Below are 20,758 nucleotides of genomic sequence, written 5' to 3'. Positions count from 1 at the left end.
GTGGCGTCGTGTCCCGATTTCCATGATGGCGGATCGGCTTTCGGGTCGAGATGAGGCAGTTGATTTTGGCGAATGAACAATTTTATACAAATATATAACCCTGAATTTTGCCTGCATTCTGTAAGTTGGCGTATTTTAAGTCGATTTAGCCAAAAATAGTGCCGTTGTAATGCACCGTTTGCGTACTGGTGGTCACAGACAGCATGAGTTTTAGTATTATATAGATAGATAGATATATACTGTACATATTGTAATTTATATTATGTATTGCAACGTACTGCTTCTACAAAACAAATTTCATGACATATTCAAAGGTTCATTTATCATCAAAGTATACAACTCTGAAATTCCTCAGTTCTCCATGGTAACCATGAAACCAAGAGAAAACAGGCAGCACAATCATCAACCCCCAAATTCCTCCTCCCACAAAAGAACAAACAAAAAGTGTAACAGGTACATCAACCCCCAAATTCTGCTTCCTGCACAAAAAACGTGCATAATGGATCAGGCACATCAACCCGCAAATCCCCTTGCATGCCCCCTCCCCCAAAGACAATCGGGCAAAAAAAAACACTGAATATAAAAACCATAAGACTGAAAAGCAAGAGTCTATAGTCCAAAGTCCACATCCAAACTGCAGAAAACCCAGGGAACACTCTTTGGGCCTAGTGGCAGACCTTTCCCTCTCTGGTAGAATAGCAGAGCGATCAAAAGACAGACAACACTCACCCTTTTGCACTTGCTTCGATGCTTCAATCTCCCTTATTGCTTTAATCAGTGAAATGGAGCCAAATATTGGCTTGCGTCTGCCCTGCAGCCTGCCCATCACACATGCCATCTCTGTCTCCCAGAATCCTCTCGGAGGCTGCAGAATGGCCCAAATAATCAACAAACTTCTGCCGATGCTATTAATTCTGATTCTGCTTCTGAGAATGTATGAAACCTGTGATTATACACATCAAACGCTTGTTAAATTGCATTAAATATTTGGATGCACATGATCCTGAAATCCTGGTACATTCGAGATCAGGTACAAGGCATTCCCATGACTCCTAGATCCCTTTATACAAGATCCATGGAGAGATTTCAGAGGAGATTCATGAGGATGATTCCAGGAAAGAAAGGGTTAACATACAAGGAGTAAGTATTTGGCAGCTTTGGGCCTGTACTCACTGGAATTTAGAAGAATGCATGGGGATCTCATTGAAATCTACTGAATGTTGAAAGGACTAAATAAGGTGGATGTGGGGAAGGATGTTTCCTATGGTGGAGGTATCCAGAATAGAGGGCACAGCCTCAAAATTGAGGGATGACATTTGAAATCAGCAGTAAGGAATTTTTTGAGCCAAAGAGTGGTGAATCTGTGGAATGTTCTGCCACAAACTGTGGTGGAGGCCAAATCAGTGGGTATATTTAAAGCAGAAGTTGATAGATTCCTGATCTGTCAGGGTATCAAGGGATATGGTGAGAGGACAGGTGTATGAAGTTGAGTGTGATCTGGGATCAGCCATGCTGGAGATAATTGCAATTCTTAACTCATATGGCTTTTAATAGTACACTGATTCCTGATTAATCCCCTCTAGTAGATGGTCACCAGGTGCTGACACACTCAGGGATTTCATTCATGCCCCTCCAAAGTTTACCATTATCATCCCCACTCACCAAGGTTGGTGAATCTAAACTCAGTCAATCATGCAGCTTTTCCTGTTTACGTCTCAGAGCAGATCACTTAGAATAGAAATTGGAGTGGGCAGAACTGTTTTTAGGTGTAAAAGTGACTTTAAAATCCAAAAATGATTTTACCCAGAGTAAATCAATGTAAGCATTACCTGCAGGTGAAGTTGCAAAAGTAGGCTGGGTTACTTCTTGTCGTAACTCATGGTTGATCATTTTTCTGCTGAGCTAATAGGATGAATGACTTGTGGTGGAAATGGGCAATCCTGATGAAAACAGAGAAAGAGAGTTACCTGGAATTGTTGAGTTTGATAATTGAGTTCAGAGGGCTATAGTATATCTAAACAGAAGTTGAGATGCTACTCTGCAGGTTTACATCAGGCTTCATCACAAGCATGCAGGAAATTCAGAGTAGGAATGGGATGGAGAATTACTGAAAAGGTTACTGGAAGCTCAAGGTCGCACTCATGTCAGAACTATACTAGAACTGGCAAGTTTTGCTGTAGGCCATCTATTTATGATATTGACTCAGGTTCTCTCTCTCCACAAGCTGGCTGACCTATTGAACATTTCCCACAGCTCTACATGCTCCTTTGTTTGTGCACTCTCTCCAACTTCCCTCATTAATCAATCAACCGAATCAGTTCATTGACAGTTTCTTTCTCTATTTGAGATACTGTATGATCTTTGCCTTAACCATTCACCCAACTCCACTGCTCTGCAGCTTTAAACTAGCTTTTCTCCCCACTTTTCCAGAAAAATTAACTCAGTTTTCCTTTCCACAGATGTAGCCTGACTGCTGACTGGTTCTAATATTCCCTACTTTTATTTCAAATTTTCAGCAATTAAACTTTTTTGATTTTCATATAAAAGTTTATAATTGGAAACAAAGTACCTTGGATTCCCTGCTCCCAGTGTTCTGTTCTCTACCGTGACACTTCAGTTGGTGGCACCAGCCTAGAATCAGGCTGTCCCTAGGGCCACAAAACCTTGGAACCCCGAATGTGGACTCGTCCTCTAGGCCATGTCCTTTGGATATCAAAAAGCAGCTGGCTATGAGCCCCCGGAATCGGGTCCCACCACTGCAAAGAACCAAAGTCTGATTGGAACTCCAGGTCAGGATCTTCAACAGAACCCCATCCACCCTGAAAGGGAAAGGAGAGACATCAAAGATAGAAATTAAGCTGGTTTTGTAGATTGAAATGACAGAGCTGCAATTTAGCACCATTATAACTCCACCTTGCCTACCTTTTACTAACAATGCACTGATCTGCTCTGACAATACCTCCCAAAACTGATTTCAACCATCAAGAGATGGTAGAGCAGCAGGCACACAAGAGCCCCAGAACCTGCCGTTCTCCTACTGATGCACCATACTGACTTGAAACTGCTGCTCTCTAAATGTCACTCTGTCTGAATCCTTGAACACCCTCCTCCTCCACAGGGCAGTCCCAGAAGGACTGCTATAGTTCAAGAGGCAGTTTGCCAGTAGTGATGAGCAATAAATGCTGGCCTTTCCAACAACACCCAGAACACAAAAAAAAAAGTGAATAAAAACCAACTTCGCGTGTATACACCTTTTCTATTACATACACACCATTTCTAAAACACGAACGCCTTTTCCAAAACATGCACATACACTCCATGGCCACTCTATGAGGTACCTCCTGTACCTAAAGTGGCCACTGAGTGTTTGTTCATGATCTTCTGCTGCTGTAGCCCATCCATGTCAAGGTTTGATGTATTGTAACACATTGTTATTTGAGTTACTGTAATTTTTCTGTCAGCTTGAACCAGTCAGGCTGTTCTCCTCTGACCTCTCTCATTAACAAGGTGTTTTCACCCACAAAACTGGATGTATTTTTTGGTTTTCACACCATTCTCTGTAAACTTTAGAAACTGTTGTGCATGAAAATCCCAGGAGATCAGTAGTTTCTGAGATACTCAGACCCTGTCACAAACAATCATTCCATGCTCAATGTCACTTAGATCTCCATTCTGATGTTTGAACTGAACACCTTGACCATGTCCACATTTTTTTATACATTGAGTCTCTGCCACATGATTGGCTGATTAGGTATTTGCATTAATGAGCTTGCATACAGGTGTACCTAATAAAGTGGCCACTGTGTGTATTTTCCAACAATCCCTTCCATTACATCCTTGGAAATACAGAGAAACATGGATTCCAAAGTACCCACAGAAACCCTGTGGTTAAACCCAACTTAAAGTCACAGCCCCATTAACTCATTGTGGGAGTACTCTTGATCTAATTTCTTAATCTGCTCTCACTCTTGGGTCACTGGTGCCCTTGATCTGCTCTCACTCTGGGGTCTTGATCTGGTCAAACTATCTGCCTTGAACCCACTTTATATGCATGCTTTGGACCTGGTTCAGCTAGCATCACTTCCAAGTCCAATGTGCTGAACTTAAGCATTGTCTGAATATGCAAATGATTAGAACACTTCCACCTGCCTATTATTGATCAAAAGACAATTCAAAGACTCCAGATTAGAACCAATCAAATTGGATTCCATTTGGTTTTTTAAATGATTGTCTGCAAGAATCTATTTTATAACTGACAAGACGTCAGTTGGTTAAGCTAACAGGTAAGTTGAGCTGTTATGGGTATAGTTTATCCATATTAAGTTTCTGTTTTCATAAATTTACTCAGTCAAGTTGTTAGCTTATCAACACAACATACCTGTACCTGTTAAGTAATTTATGAAACCATGTTCAAAGATTATTTAAACCTAATGCCTCAGGCTACATCCACACTAGACCGGATAATTTTGAAAGTGCCGGTTTCACGTAAAAACGATAGCCGTCCACACCAAGTGTTTTTGAAAATATCTCCATCCACATTAAAACTGTTATTTGGGCGAATCTCCTCCTACTGGGCATACACATGACACATCTACAGAAAACAAGCGACTGGTTTGGTGTCAAATCATGCCGCGAAAGGCTTGGCGTGTACTTGGCTTGGAAAATACTCTTGCCAACCACGTCATATCAAACATCATTCAGTGAAATAAGTTGTAATCCTGATTGAAGGAGAAATCCAATCAAGAACATATGGTTTCTCCAAAGATTCAAAACTTGTGTCTGAGAGAGCTGGAGACTTAGAATGGCAAACATGTTAAAGAGAGATAGATTAACATTTTTGTAATTCCCATCATTATCTCAGGATATCCTTAAGTGTTTTGTAGCCAATTAACATTTCCAAAATGTGGCAACTGCTGTAATGTTGCTCTCACAGAAAGTCGGGGACTTTTCAGCAGATGTCCCAAAGCTCTTCAAAACTGCTTTTTTTTTGTCCAGTAACATCAAGATGAGCGATGTACACTGTCACTGTTCAAGATTAGTGTGTGAGTCTGATGTGAAACTCAATCAAAAATCTGTAGTCATGGATTTAATGAACAATTTTTTTTTAAATTGTAAATATTTTTCACAGTCTACCATCGCCAACTTAGCCCCAATTATTTGCACTTGTTATGTTTTGATCAAGACTGCATTTTTTGAATAACAATCATTTTGATACTTCATATAAACTTATTTCATATTAAGATCTCTTTAATTATAGGGGTTATTAACGAATCCTTTTTCATTCCACAATATTACATCCAAGAAATGCTGTTCCTTCCTTGGTTCCTCAACAAACTGATTTTTATCTACATGAATTCATCCTCCACATGTAAAGTATGTGAAATTCTTTATGGTCATTGCATAACCATCATTACATGCACCTCTAATTTCCTGATTTACACAATTTCCTACAGTACTGTTGTAGTACGATGGGCTATACAGGCAGTCCCCGGGTTACGTACGAGTTCTGTTCCTGAATCCGTCTTCAAGTCAGATTTGTATGGAAGTCGGAACAAGTACATCTGGTATTATTTAACATCAGTTAGTCAAACATTTGTCTTAGTATATAGTATATATTTTACCTTTCTATGCATATAAAGCACTTAAGAAACGTATGTATTCCAATAATTAAACCACTGCATTGCTTAGTAATAGTTGTAGCTTTAATCGGGGCAGCGCCTTTCACATGCTCCATTATTCTCACTTTATCCGTTATCCTTTAAAATTGTTCCGATTGTTGACCGACTGTAGCCTAACATTTTTCCAATGACCAATGGCATTTCACCTCTTTCCAAACACTGTTATTTCCACTTTATTTTCAATCGCGATCACTTCCCATCAATGGAACAGAAACACTGCGGGTGGCGACTCCCAAGCTTTGCCAGCTCCCGAGGTCCACTGGGTCCTAAGGACCACCGCATTGAGACAGGCGAAATGGGACAAGTGGGGGCTGTGCTGGGTTTAGGTATTTGATCATCCACAATATTCCGTGTGGGGATTTAAACTGGAGGTGGCAGTGTTTTTTTTATGAGGTCAAGTTGCGAGCTCGACATCAACCAAGCACAGATGGTACGGAGTCACTGGATCGACATCAACCCAGCACGGGAACGGTCTATCACTGGAGCGAACTCAGGAAACTCCGTTCTCCAGCCCGGCGCTGATCTCACTGCGCCACCAGCTGACCAGAACCCGGGGGGGGTGGGGGGGCAGGCAGGGTCAGGGTGAACCATACTAAGAAAAATTTAAGCCAAATACAAAGTTAAACACTCAAACAGTGTCAACGGCAACGACTTAAAATGGTGGACAGCGTCACGATCCGACTTAAAATGGCGGGCGGCGTCGCGATCAGACTTAAAATGGCGGACAGCGTCACAATCCGACTTAAAATGGTGGACGGCGTTCTCCTTCCTCAGTTCGTAAGTACGAGTTATCTGTAAGTTGGACGTTTGTAACTCGGGGACTACCTGTATGTAAGGCCCAACAAAGTTTCCTGTGTCTAGCTCTTTCTTAGCTCCACCCAAATGGATTCTGCTGGATTTTCTGTGATAAGAACCTTTCTCTCTACAGTCTTTCATTACTGGAGTCATCTTCTCATTTTTTGTTTTGCTCGTCTTTTCTGTAAGTTAAATATCCTGGAAAATTTTACTCCCAACGTTGGTCTAGCTATCAGGCCACTTTCTATTTCAATTTCTATTTCTATTTGTGTCATGAATTCATCTATCTCATTACAAACCATCAAACACCCATTTAAATTATTCTCCCCACATTCTGATCCAATTCCACCAATCACCTCCATATGATTTACAGTGCAATTTACAGTGGTCATTTAGTCTACCAACCCACATGTCTTTGGGATGTAGGAGGAAACCACTGCACTTGTGGGAATCCCACATTAAGGGGAGAACATGCAAACTCCACACAGACAGCACAGAGAATACCAGAGGTCAGGGTTGAACCTGGACTGCTTGAGCTGCGAGGCAGCGACTCTATCAGTTACATCATTGAGAAGCGTTTTGCCACCAAGACATGATGGATCTGAATCCAGAGCTCACTCAGTACTGATGCATATGGATTGTGCTCTTTTGAGCTGTCCTGCCACTGATCAAATCAAGTGCACAAAGTTCCAGCCTATTCTGAAAGTCACTAGGCCAAAGTGGGTAGAATCATACCTGAGAGAAAGTCATTATGCCATTGCAATATGCTAAATGATTGAAAGGTCCATCCAATAAGTGTCACATCACCATGAAAAAAATCACTTTTTAAACATTTATTTAATTCTCTTTTGGAGTACGACAAACTCTACTCCATCGCTATTTTAGATAGTGCCATCTAGACATGTAATGTCTATGTAATATGTAAAAATAATTTCTCCTCATCTTCACCCTGGCAGCTTGCCAACCAATTCAAATTACAGCTTGTTGTTTTAAACCCTCCTGACTGAAAAGTTTTCACTTACTTATCCCTTACTCTTTTAACATTTTGACATTTAAATATTCTAAATATCCCTCAAAAGTCCCTTCCCTAAGGAGAACATTTGCAGTCACTCCAAGTAATTGAAGTCCCTCACCCAGGGTACCACTCCAGTCAAACTTCACTGCCCCCTCTGCCTTATCAAAGTACAGACAATTTCTTAAAGTACAATACTCAGGATATTAGTCACTAAATTGTTAGTCATTTCTACACAGGAATCTTTGTGTAAACTACTCACATTTATTAAAGCAGGCCAATTTCTTCTCTGGTGCATTGGGATTTGCATCTTTTTTGCAAAGCAAGTCAACACACTGCAGAATTCTAGGACAGGTGTGAGTGCTGACCAGTGTAAGGCACCTATAAGTTATTCCAGGCACAGGCTCTGACCTAGTGTGGCCAATCAGCCTTCTCTGCATTGCTAAAGCAGGCATGCTTCCCATTCCCAGTAGATAAATCTTGGCAGGGCATTGAATATCAATGGAGAGGCATTCAAAGGGGCTCTGTGTGCAGATTGATTCTACTGTGCAAGTCTGGGGTCCCATAAATCTTTTACATCACATGCTCTATTGATATGGGACCATTGAAAAATGATGTTGGCAAGGTAGTAGTGGGGGACAAAGAAATGGCAGATGAATTTAATGGGTACTTTGCATCTGTCTTCACTGTGGTAGATATTAGCAGTGTGCCAGAGGCCCATGAGTGTTAGGTAGCAGGAGTGAGTGCCATTCCTATTACAAAGGAAAAGGTGCTAGACAAACTCAAAGGTCTTATGGTGGATAAGTCACCTGAACTATATCCCAGAGTCCTGAGAGAGGTTGCTGAAGAGATAACAGATGCATTGGTCGTGATCTTTCAAGAATCACTTGATTCTGGCATGGTCCCAGAGGACTGCAAGATTGCAAATGTCACTCTACTCTTCAAGAAGGGAGGAAAGTGAAAGAAAGGGAATTACAGGCCAGTTATCCTAACCTCAGTGGTTGGGAAAGTGTTGGAGTCTACTAAGGATGAGGTTTCGGGGTACTTGGAGACTAATGATAAAATAAGTCAAAGTCAGCATGTTTTCTGTAAAGGGAAATCTTGCCTGACAAATCTGTTAGAGTTCTTCAAGGAAGTAACAGGCAGAGTGGACAAAGGAGAGGCAGTGGACGTCATTTACTTGGACTTTCAGAAGGCATTCGATAAGGTGCCACAAATGAGCTTGCTTAACAAGTTAAAATCCTATGGCATTACAGGAAAGTTACTGGCATGGATAGCAGAATGGCTGACAGGCAGGAGACAGTGAGTGGGAATAAAAGGGGCCTTTTCTGGTTGGTTGCCAGTGACTAGTGGTGTTCCTCAGGGGTCAGTTTCGGGACTGCTTTTTTCACTTTGTATATCAGTAACTTGTATAATGGAATCAATGGCTTTGTGGCAACGTTTGCAGATGATACGAAGATATGTGGAGAAGTAGGTAGTGCTGAGGAAGGAATGCGATTGCAGCAGGAGCTGGTCAAATTGGAAGAATGGGCAAAAAAGTGGCAGATGGAATACAGTGTTGGGAAATGAATGACAATGCATTTTGGTAAAAGGAGCAATAGTGCAGACTATTATCAAAATGGGGAGAACATTCAAACATCAGAGGTGCAGAGGGACTTAGGAGTCCTCGTGCAAGACTCCCATTAGGTTAATTTACAGATTGTATCTGTGGTAAAGAAGGCAAATGCAATGTTGGCATTTATTTCAAGAGGAATAGAATATAAAAGCAAGGAGGTGATGCTGAGCCTTTATGAGACTCTAGTCAGGCTGCATTTAGAGTATTGTCAACAGTTTTCGGCCCCGTATCACAGAAAGAATGTGTTGTCATTGGAGAGAGTCCAGAGAAAGTTCACAAGGATAATTCCAGGAATGAAGGGGTTAACATATGAGGAGCATTTGGCAGCTTTGGGCTTGTACTCGCTGGAAATTAGAAGATTGCGGGGGGGATCTCATTGAAACCTATTTAATATTGAAAGGACTAAATAAGGTGGATGTGGAGAGGATGTTTCCCTTGGTGGGGGTATCCAGAACTACAGGGCACAGTCTTAAAATTGAGGGGCGACCTTTTAGAACAGAGTTAAAGGGGATTTTTTTTTAGCCAGAGTAGTGAATCTGTGGAATTCTCTGCCACAGACTGCAGTGGAGGCCAAGTCCATGGGTATATTTAAGGTAGAAGTTGATTGTTTCCTGATTGGTCAGGGTATCAAAGGATATGGCGAGAAGGCAGATCTATGGAGTTGAATGGGATCCGGGATCAGCCATGATGGAATGGTGGAGCAAATTTGATGGGTTGAATGGCCTAATTCTGTTCCTATGTCTTATGGTCTTAGGGTTTGTCTCACACCAGCTGCTTGCCCCAAGCATTAAGGACTTACACTCCAGGGCTGCAGGAGGATGGGGAGGGAGATGAAAAAGAGCGAGTGTGAGGGGAATGAGGGAAAGGAATGGGGGAAGACAGGAAGGGAGAGACAATAAAGAGACAGGAGGTGGAGGTAGGTGGGAGGAATGGAAGAGCAGGTTGCTAACAGGATCCCCTATATTTTAATGAGAAAATTTCCATGGATGATATCAGCATGAGATGTCTTTCTTTCTGTATTTTTCCACCCTGACAGCCAGCACCAAAGATTAAGTCTCTGGCCAGTTTAAGACTGAAAGACTCAGGGAGTCAACCAACAAACACAGTGACCCAGGACTCTGCAGTGGCTAAGCTCAGAAACCCTGATCACAGTGCAATCCGTGTACTGGGAACATCTGTCATTGTTGGGTAGAATCCTTCCCAACTGGGTAAAACAAACCCCTCCCAGAACAAATCCTTCCAAAACATGCCCTTCCGAAACCCATCTCCTCCCAAAACAATCCCTTGAAAAACAAGCACTCCCAAGACAATCCCCTCTCAACTTGAGCATCTGCCAAATTGAAATTCCTTATGCTTCCCTGGCCACTTCAATTTTTGAATTATATTTTCTGTTAGGCATAATTCAAAACCATTCTCCACATAAATTAAATTGCTTTGATAAGAGGTACTCACAGAGGGGCAGGAGACCACAGTCATGAATCTCTCAAATAGATTTCAAAGTCAAAGTCAAAGTTGAGTTTATTATCATACGCACAAGTATGCGTATGCTGAGATGCAACACTTCCTTACAGGAACGCAGCATCATACAAGCACTATTCAGAAGAAAAACAAATTAAACACATTTTCACAACAAAAGAAGTCAATTTTAGTGTAAAGTGATCATAGTGTTGAACAGCTGTAGTGATTAGGGTTGTGCCAGTTGGCACATGAATTGAATAACTGAAGGGATTAGCATAAATGTGTATTTGATAGTCAGTATGGAGTTGGTGGGCCGAAGGGCCTGTTTCTGTGTTGTACTCTCTATGACACATAGCACAACAAATAGTACGTTACAGGAACAGACCCTTCAACCCACAATGACTGTGTCAACCAAGATGCCAAATTAAATCAATCCCATCTGCCTCCTCATGGTCTATATCCCTCCATTCCTTGACGTACAAAAAAGCTGGATGAACTCACAGCATCTGCAGTGCACTTTGTATTTTGTATCCCTCCATTCCTTGCCTCTTCAACTGCCTCAGTAGATGACTACTAAATGCTGCTTTCGTATCTGCTTCCAACGCCTCTCCTGACAGTGCATTCCAAGCACCTACCACACTTTGTGTAAAAAAAAATTGCCTCGCAAATCTCCTTTACACCTTTCACCTCTCGCCTTAAAGCTATCCTCTCTAATATTTGTCCTTCATATTCTCATCATCTCACTCCAGATTCTTTTAAAGTTCTACTGGCTCACAAGATTTGCCAAATTACTGTATCTTCATCATCTACCCTGGAAAGAGCCAGAAATAACCCATGCATAAACTTCCTGAATGCTCCTCTTGACAAGCTGCAACACCTCACCACCTCCAAGCTCAGTGCAGTTGGATCAGCTCTAAAGTACCTTTCACACTCTGCAATATTCATAGCACCCAAAAGCCATGCAGTAATATATACATACAAAATATACAAACCAAGGGCCGAGCCTGGTCACCTGGTTCTTCAGGCCTGCCATACACCAAGATGATGGCAGTACTGCAGCCTCAGTGCTGTTTTCCTGTATTCCCATAAATGTCCAGAATATAACACCTGATGTCCAAAATTCCAAAGGCTGAGTAAGAAATTTTCTTCTCATTCAATCTTAAATGGCCTTCTGATAGCCCCCAACACTGATGTTATCACTAAAGGAAATTGCAAAGTGATTCACTACAAAACTCAGACACGCAGCAGAGTGATAATACAACAAATGACTGTCTTCATGGAAAGAAAGTTCCAATACTGGACACACTCACCAGATTAGTTTGTGAGACTGAGACAGAGAGACGGGGATAGGGGAGACATAGAGACAGACAGAGACAGCGAGAAAAGAGTGTGTGTGAGAGAGAGAGGGAAAGAGAAAAAGTGACAGAGAGAGGGAGGGAGATGAGACAGAGACAGAAAGAGTAAGGAAGACAGAGAGAGAGACAGATATAGAGTGACAAAGAGAGGCAGTGAAGGGTGAGAGAGACAGCAAACACACAGGGGGAGAGAGAGACAGACAGACAGGGTGAGAGGGAAAATAAGAGACAGATAGGGACAGAGAAAGAGAGACAGTGAGAGTTGGTGTGAGATAGAGAGAGTAGGGGGGAGAGAGGGACAGAGAGAATGAGAGTTACATGTAATACAACTTCACCACCTCTTACCAACCGAGAAGAAATCAAGATGGACCCTCAACTCATCATTCCATCCTCTTAGATCCTCACCCTAATTGTGGGGTACCTTGATAACCATATCCACCAGCATGAGCCTGCTTCAGTGAGAGAGAAAGAGGAAGTGTGTGTGAGAGAGAGAAAAAGAGAATGTTGGTGTGATATCAGAATGAAGGGATACCAGAGAGAGGGAATGTGTTGGTATGAGAGAGAGAGAGAGAGAGAGAGAGAGAGAGAGAGACAGGTATTCTAGAAAATGGGGTTAATAAAGGGGGGGAATGTGAGCTAGAGGGCATGATGGAGAGAGGGGGTTTTTGAGGACAGTGGGTTATCAGACAGAATGGAGTATCAGAAAGATCCCAGTATTAAATGGATGACAGACTGGCACAGAGAGTGCTATATCATTGTTGTGGTTTGAGGCTCAGAGTCTGGACAAACATAGGTAGGCAAGGACTGGGTAGGTTTTTGGGTACCTTGCACTAGCAGTGACATTGTATGGTGGGAGGGCAGTCATCAGAATTGGTAGCAAAATTGATGGGGTGCACACAAATCACAAGGTCAAAGCAACTTTCGTGTTGGGAGGAACAGAGTAGGGTTGAGGGATTGGGAATGACTGGAGATTGGTGTCTGTTGGCAGGCTGTTTTGATGTAGAATGGAGGGACATTGGGGGAAGGCTGTAAGGTAAGTAATTTACCTTACAAGTCTCCCAGTTTTAAGATCAGATTGTTGAACAGGTACATTGTGAGGGTATTGAATGTGCTAGGGTTACAAGGTGACTCATGACAGGAAATGACACAGAAATTATGATGATCATTATCATGGCTCACTAACATACTGAAAGAAAAGCCTTATTGCAGTTGAATAGATTTAAATTTCATTGCAATGGGCACAGTGGGATTTGATACTGCCACACTGGGGTAGGGTACTGTTCAAAATGGCAACATAAATAAATTAGATCATCATTAAGAATTCCAAATGGCACTTGAACGGTTTACTCAGAAAGTAGCTGGAATGAGGAACTTTGTACTGCATGGATTTGGTTGAGATAAATTGTAGGGATGCATTTAAGGTGCACTTCACATGGTATGTAAGTGAAAAGGGAAGAAAACGAAATGGACATTGGCTGATGTTGGGAGAGGGAAGGAAGTCCCTGGTGAGAGTAATCATGGATGGAGTTGTCTGTTTCATTGCAATTCTTTCAAATCTGACACCGTATCACCACAAGACCTTGTTCAAATGATTTCACAAATGCTCTAATATTGTGTAAAGTCATTAGAAAAACTAATTGACAATATTTGTCAAATATACAATGTATTCTAAAAGAAAGAACTGAAATCAAGGTTCACCATGTCTGTGTTGTCACTAGAAGAAACCTTGTTCCAAGCGTTGTGGCTACTTACATATAACACAATATAACATAATTTTGTAATATAATGTGCTTTTGTATGTGTTGACAGGTAACGTATGTGTGTGCACATAATCCGTTCATCAAGCATGCAGGATATTTAGGGAGCAGTAGAGTATGTTTGCTTTAATGTTGCAGAAATCCGAGGTAGTGGAAGCATTCTCCAGGGGGCGAGTGAGAGGACCTGGATAATGAGAAATATTGCATCAGGAGACTTATTCATTTTGTATGGTAGAGCAGGGGCACAGAGGCTAGCAGTTCTTGGGAATAGTTATCAGGGAACTCTCTTTATGGGTATGAGAAGATTCTGTGTGTGCCTGTACGCTTACAAAGCTGATGCTCACCCTTTCACACTGTGATCTGAAGTCTCCACCCTTGAGTATGGATTGTGGGGTGAACAGCAATGTGTAAAAGGGGCCAAGATTAGCAGCAGGATAATGGAATAGTCCTGAGGTGGAAATTGGTGAGTGATCCCGATGTTGCCCTTCATCACTGAAACAGCTTGTATCTGAGGCTGCAGCATGGCATAGATCTCAGTGTTGACAAAGAACAGATTCTGAGTGTTGAACCTCTGCAGAGTACACTTCACTGATCATTGAAAATTGTTAATTTGCAACTCCCCAGCTTACTGCTGCATTGAGCGCTCACTCCTACTCTTTACTCAAGGAGATGAGGCATTATTCATGCAACAACACCTGGACAATGTTTCAGATGTGGGCTGATAAATGACAAGTAATATTTGGACCACAAAAATGTTCATCTTCAACCACAGAACACCAATCACTTACCCTTGAAATTCAATGGCATTTATCACTGTTGAGTCATCCACTATCAACATCCTGGGGTTGCTAAGGTGAGTTTCTCTCCATGCCTTGTGGCACATTGGGCAGAGCAACCTTGCCATTTCTTAGGCATTTGTCTATTTTTTATGAGGCCGATTTGCTAGCTCAACACTCAACCCAGTACGGATGGAAAGTGTGCAAGGGGTCGGCCGGATTCAAACCTGGGACCAGAATCAGAATCAGAATCAGGTTTATTATCACCGGCATGTGGTGTGAAATTTGCTATCTTAGCAGCAGCAGTTCAATGCAATACATAATCTAGCAGAGAGAAAAATAATAATTAAATAAGTAAATCAATCACAGTATAAGTCTATTAAATAGATTAAAAATTGTGCATAAAACAGAAATAATATGTATTTAGAAAGTGAGGTAGTGTTCAAGGGTTCAATGTCCATTTAGGAATCATATGGCAGAGGGGAAGAAGCTGTTCCTGAATCGTTGAGTGTGCGCCTTCAGGCTTCTGTACCTCCTACCTGATGGTAACAGTGAAAAAAGGGCATGCCCTGGGTGCTGGAGGTCATTATAATGGATACTGCCTTTCTGAGACAACGCTCCCTAAAGATGTCCTGGGTACTTTGTAAGCTAGTATCCAAGATGGAGCTGACTAAATTTACAATCCTTTGCAACTTCTTTTGGTCCTGTTCAGTAGCTTTCCCCCCATACCAGACAGTGATGCAGCCTGTCAGAATGCTCTCCACAGTACATATATAGAAGTTTTTGAGTGTTTTTGTTGACAGACCAAATCTCTTCAAACTCCTAATGAGCTGCCGTCTTGCCTTCTTTATAACTACATCAATATATTGGGACCAGGTTAGATCCTCAAAGATCCTGACACACAGGAACTTGAAACTGCTCACTCTCTCCACTTCACTCGCCTCAAAGCCCGGTGCAGATTCCACTACACCACCAGCTGGCTATCCTGGGGGTTTCCATAGACTAAAAATGCAACTGAGCCATCCCCATAGACAATGTGGTTACAAGAGCATGTCTGAGGCTGGCTGTTCTGCAGTGAGAGATGTTCCAAACCCATTCCTCCATCAGTAAGGAGGAAGTGGAATGATCTCCACTTGTAGGAATGCAGTTCCAACAGCTCTCCATCAACAAGGACAAAGCAGCCACATGACTGACCACCCAACCACCACCCTAAACATTTATTTATTTACTTACTTACTTATTGAGGTACAGCGCAGAATTGGCCCTTTTGGCCCTTTGAGCCATGCTGCCCAGCAGTCCCCTGATTTAACCCTAGCCTAATCACAGGACAATTTATAATGACCAATCAACCTATAAACTGGTATGTCTTTGGACTATGGGAGGGAACCAGAGCACCCAGAGGAAACCCATGAATTCCACAGGAAGGACATACAAACTATGTTTAGCTATGTTGGCTGGAGCCAGGGCTTGATGCTTTGGCAGGGTCGCCCATGCCAAACAGGTCAAAGGGTAGAGTGGTTCACTGTTCCTCCAGATTCGAGGGTTGAGCCCAGGGCTAACAACCCTGACTGGTAAAACAAAATTGTTATGGAAGCAGCAATGAAGATTCCTTCTACATCTGAGTGTGACGGTATTCCTGAGTCCCCACCTGGAACTTGCATTGCTGACAGTAGTGAAAACCAAGAGAAAGCTATGGACACAATGAAGGAAGCCCTGAACACCGACAGAGATGGAGGACCTTCATTGCTGCCCTAAACACCAGTGGCGTAACAGGCAATGCTGCTGCTGTTACCATGGAAATTATTTGGGGGAAACTTATACAGAGGAAGGTGCTGAGGGAGTGAAAATCCTGCTAAAACACATAGAAATGGATAAAGATTTTTTGAAGTTGAATCAATGGCCTTCACATCTATAGTTCTACCATTCCTTTATAAAGTATTTAATCAGAGAACATAAATTACTCATTTAATAGATGCAAGTATGAGCGACAGAACATGTGTGTGTGAAATGTATCATTTTAACATCTCCCTTTCATTGAGGACTGGTGGGAGACAGAAATAAATGGTGGAATGGAGGGTGGGAGCAGACAGAAAGGCAACAAGTCATCAGTTATGTGCAGGAAGTTTCGCGGCCAGTAAAAAGCATTAAAAACGATGATAGAACACAGGGCTTTAAGTCGGGGGGGGGGGGGGGAAGCAATGGGAGAGTTTGAAATTGGTGCTGTTTAGAGGTGCTTTATTCTGAATATTTTCTGTAAGCAGTGTGATTGGTATTTAGGGCTCATTTTTAAAGTTCCCTTCATTGCAAACTCAGCTTTTATGGCCCAGCTGCAACTGCCCTGGAGGAAGGTTTGTGCAGTGACACAGAGCGTGGGGTTAGTCAGTTTAGTTTGGACCCAGCATGAGGCAGACAATTTAACCATACATAATTATCTCATTTTTTTTGTGAACAGGAAGAGCATATTTCTCTGCCTTTTTGAACCAAAGGATTGGTAGAAGAGCGAGAGAGACAGCAAGATATTAAACTGACAAGAGCCAATCTTACCATGCCTATAGAAGAAGACATCAGAAACCAATTCACATGCTCAATATGTCTGGATACATTAAATGACCCGGTCACCACAGAGTGTGAACACGACTTCTGCAGAGCATGTATAGTTGAGTATTGGAATAAACAAAACACATCCATCTGTCCTCTGTGCCGACATTATTCCTCGGGCATCTTGAGAATGAATCGTACGCTGGCCTGCGTTGCTGAGATACTTCGAAACAAGAATGTCAACAATTCTAGAGAAACCGGCTTCCATGCAGGCAAAACTTTTGTCTGCCTGCTTCTCCTCAACCTCATTTTTATCTCCATGCTCCTCTGGACATTGAGCCCAAATAGTGATTCATTTGCATTTTACCCTAAAGATTACAACACGTGTCCTCTGCGCAAGGAGAAGCAGAAGCTCTTCTGTGAAGATGAACAGGAGTTAATTTGTTTTGCCTGCAAGGATAAGCATAACAACCACTGGATTTCTCAACTCAATGGAGTTGCTCAATATTATAAGGTAACTTGGGAGGGTAGAATCCATGAAATAAAGTCTTGCATTTCCTGTGCTAAATAAACTTTCTGACATCAAGAACAAAAGCTGAACCAGTCAGCCTTGAATTTAGCATGGCTAATTTTACAATGATACAGATAAATGTTAATTGATCTTTTATCTCCCTGCACATAATGAGATGACAAAATAACCAATCAGTTCACCAGACTTTTCATGTGTGCTGAGTTCAAGGTTATTAGGTTAGGGTCATCTGTGCTATTTATTTATTGAGATACTGCGCAGAACAGGCCCTTCTGCCCAGCAATCCCCTGATTCAGTCCTAGCCTAATCACAGGACAATTTACAATGACCAATTAACCTACCAACCGACGCGTGAGAGGAAACTAGAGCACCCAGAGAAAACCCAGGTGGGCATAGGGAGTATGTATAGACACTTTACAGGCAACAGTGGGAATTGAACCCCAGTCACCTGTACTGTAAAGTGTTGTGCTATTCACGATGTTACCATGCCACCCTCTTTGCCATCTCTTTGTAGCCCTTTCCTGTAATCAGATAACAGCACCAAGATGTGGGCAGAGCAAAGAGCACAGATGATGTCATTTACTTACCCCGTATAGGTGAGTAAAGAAATATGCAGCATGCACCTCAGCAATACTATAGGATGGCAGTGAGTTGGAGGAGCAGAGAAATGTTTAAAAATAGTGTAAGTTTTAAAGGAGTAGTTTTTCTTTCTGAGTAGCATATAAAAGAGAGACAGGTTTTAGCAGATTGACCATTTTGGTTGTGGCTGTTGTGAGGTCAAAGTGCAATGATTGAGCTGTAAGGCTCAAGTTGGCTTTGCTTTCCTCTGGTACATTTGGTGGTTATTTGATGGTAGTTAGAACAGTCGTAAGCTCCTCCCGCTGAATGTGGGAGAAATGGGAAACCTCCTGTATCCCTGGTGAGCATGCCTGTGGTATGGTTACACTTGAATTGGAAGGGGACCAAAGTCCTGCTGGGGAGATTTGCTAATGCTGCTTGGGAGGGTTTGATTTGTCTAGCAAGGGATGGGATCCAAATTGGTAATGTGGCAGGAAACAAAGTTGAGGCAAATGTAGAAGTTAAAGTGAAAAAGTCCATTGGTCAGTGAGTAAGGAAGGTCTAACAGGCTAAATCAGATTTACTTTAATGCAAGAAGCCTGACAGGTAAGGCAGATGAACTTGGAGCACAACTCATCACAAGGCTGAGTTATTACAGCTATAACAGAAACGTGACTGAGGGATGGGCAGGTCTGGCAGCTCACTGGTCCAGGCTATAGGAGTAACAAAGGAAAAGGCAAGAATGCAGAGAAGGTTGCATTTTTAGTCAGAGAGATCATTGCAGCAGTGGAGCCACATCCACTGAAGACGTATGGGTTGAACTTAGAAGGGGTGATCACTTTGATGGGATTGTCCTGTGGGCCCATAAGTAGTCAGCAGGAATTAGAGCAGCGAATATGCAGGAGTACTAGGGCTGTAATTGTCAGTGATATACACTTCCCTAAAATTGTCTGGGGCTGACACAGTGCTGAAAGATGGGATAGAATTTGTTAAGTGTCTCCAGAATAGTTTTCTCAAGTAATAAGTAACACTTGACTTTAGAGTCATGGGTAGAGTCACAAAGAATGGTAACAGGTCCTTCAGTCTAAATGGTCCAGGACAACCAAGATGCTCCATCCAAGCTAGTCCCATTTAACAATAGTTGACCCATAGCCTTCTATTGGATAATGAGGCCAGGCAAATGGCTGAAGTGTTAATGAGGGAGTACTCTAGGATCAGTAACCACAAGTCTATTGGTTTTTAAATAGTTATGGAAAAGATAGGATTGGTCCAGAGTTAATACCTTAAATTAGGGAAGGCTAAATCTGAAGATAATAGACAGGAACTTGTAAAGAATGATTGGGAGAAGCTATTTGCTGATAAAGGAGCATCTGACAAGTGGGAGGCTTTTAATAATGAGATAGAGTTCAGGGCTGACATGTTTCTGTTACTTTGAAAGGCAAGGTTGCCAAGATTAGAAAAACCTGGCTGATGAAGGATATTGAGAGGCTGGTCAGGAAAAAGAAGGAGGCATATGTCAGAAATAAGCAGCTGTGGCAAGCAAGTGCCTTGAAGAGAATAAGGGGTGTATGTATAATTAAGGAGGGCAAAATGGGATGATAGATCTCTCTGGCAGGTAAGTATCAATGTGTTGTCTATGTGTGGAACCACAGGAGATGGGCAAGGTCTTAAATAAATTCTTTTCATCTGTATTTACTGTGGAGAAGAACATGGAAGATACAGAATTCAGGGAAGGGACAGTAATATCCTAAAGCTTATCAACATTAGAAAATAGAAGGTCTTTTCTTGAGGTGCATAAGAGTGGACAAATCCCTGGGGCCTGATCTAGTGTATTCTAGGACATTGTTGAAAGCAAGGGAAGAAATTGTTTGGGCCCTGGAAGAGATATTTTTATCTTCTAGACTACCAACATATACAGTGTATATCCTGTAAGAAATCAGAGAAAAACTTCTTTACCAATGGAGTGGTTAGAATGTGGATCCCAACATGGGTGCTATGGTAGCATGACACTATTGCAACTCAGGGTGTTGGAGTTTGGAGTTCAATTCTAACGTCATCTGCAAGGAGTCTTCCCCGTGGAATGCATGGGCTTTCTCTGGGTGTTCTGGTTTCCTCCTGCAGTCCAAAGGTGTTGCAAGTAGGTTAATTGGTCATTGTAAATACTCCCATGATTAGATTAGGGTTAAATCAGGTTTGTCAGGGGTTGCTGAGTGGTGTGGCTCAAAGGGCTAGATCAGGGTTCCTTACCTTTTATATGCCTTGAACTTAATACCATTAAGTAAGGGGTCTGTGGACTCCTATGTTGGTATCTCCAGTCTATATGAAGGGTGAACTGGCATGGACCAGTTGCCTGGCTCATATGCTGTGGTCTTTGTAATTCTATGCAACAAAATATGGGGATTTCCAAGTCTTTTCTCCTTACAATTCATTTGTGTTCTGGTGATTACTCATTGTTAACATCTTACTAAGATGTGCAGCATTTCCTTTTAGAATGAACTGGCCACAGCTCTGGAATCAATGAAAAATGAGAATGTTCATCCTCAAGTAATAAGATCCAATATCAAGAAGAATATGACTTTGTATCTGGTACGTGAGTATTGAATGTGATGTTATCCAGCCCAAGAAGCTAGTAGGGTGTATGTCAGTTATGTCAATGGACTGCTAGGATGCTCTGCCGGGGGGGGGGG

At 42.1% G+C, this 20,758-nt stretch overlaps 1 protein-coding gene across 2 annotated transcripts in view; it reads left to right on the top strand.

Annotated features, from left to right (window-relative positions):
- Positions 1–20,758, top strand: part of LOC132384563 (E3 ubiquitin-protein ligase TRIM21-like) — a 32,372-nt gene continuing 11,614 nt past the window's right edge. For both annotated transcript variants that reach the window (XM_059955751.1, XM_059955750.1), the window contains exons 1-3: positions 1–120; positions 16,899–17,498; positions 20,562–20,657. In XM_059955751.1, coding sequence (XP_059811734.1) covers positions 16,992–17,498; positions 20,562–20,657 — 603 coding nt within the window. In that variant the 5' untranslated portion in view covers positions 1–120; positions 16,899–16,991. The remainder of the gene's footprint in view (positions 121–16,898; positions 17,499–20,561; positions 20,658–20,758) is intronic.

Source organism: Hypanus sabinus, chromosome X1 (assembly GCF_030144855.1).
Source record: "Hypanus sabinus isolate sHypSab1 chromosome X1, sHypSab1.hap1, whole genome shotgun sequence".
NCBI lineage: Eukaryota > Metazoa > Chordata > Chondrichthyes > Myliobatiformes > Dasyatidae > Hypanus > Hypanus sabinus.
The sequence above is the reverse complement of the archived record's forward strand: the minus strand, read 5'-3'. Positions and strand labels throughout refer to the sequence as shown.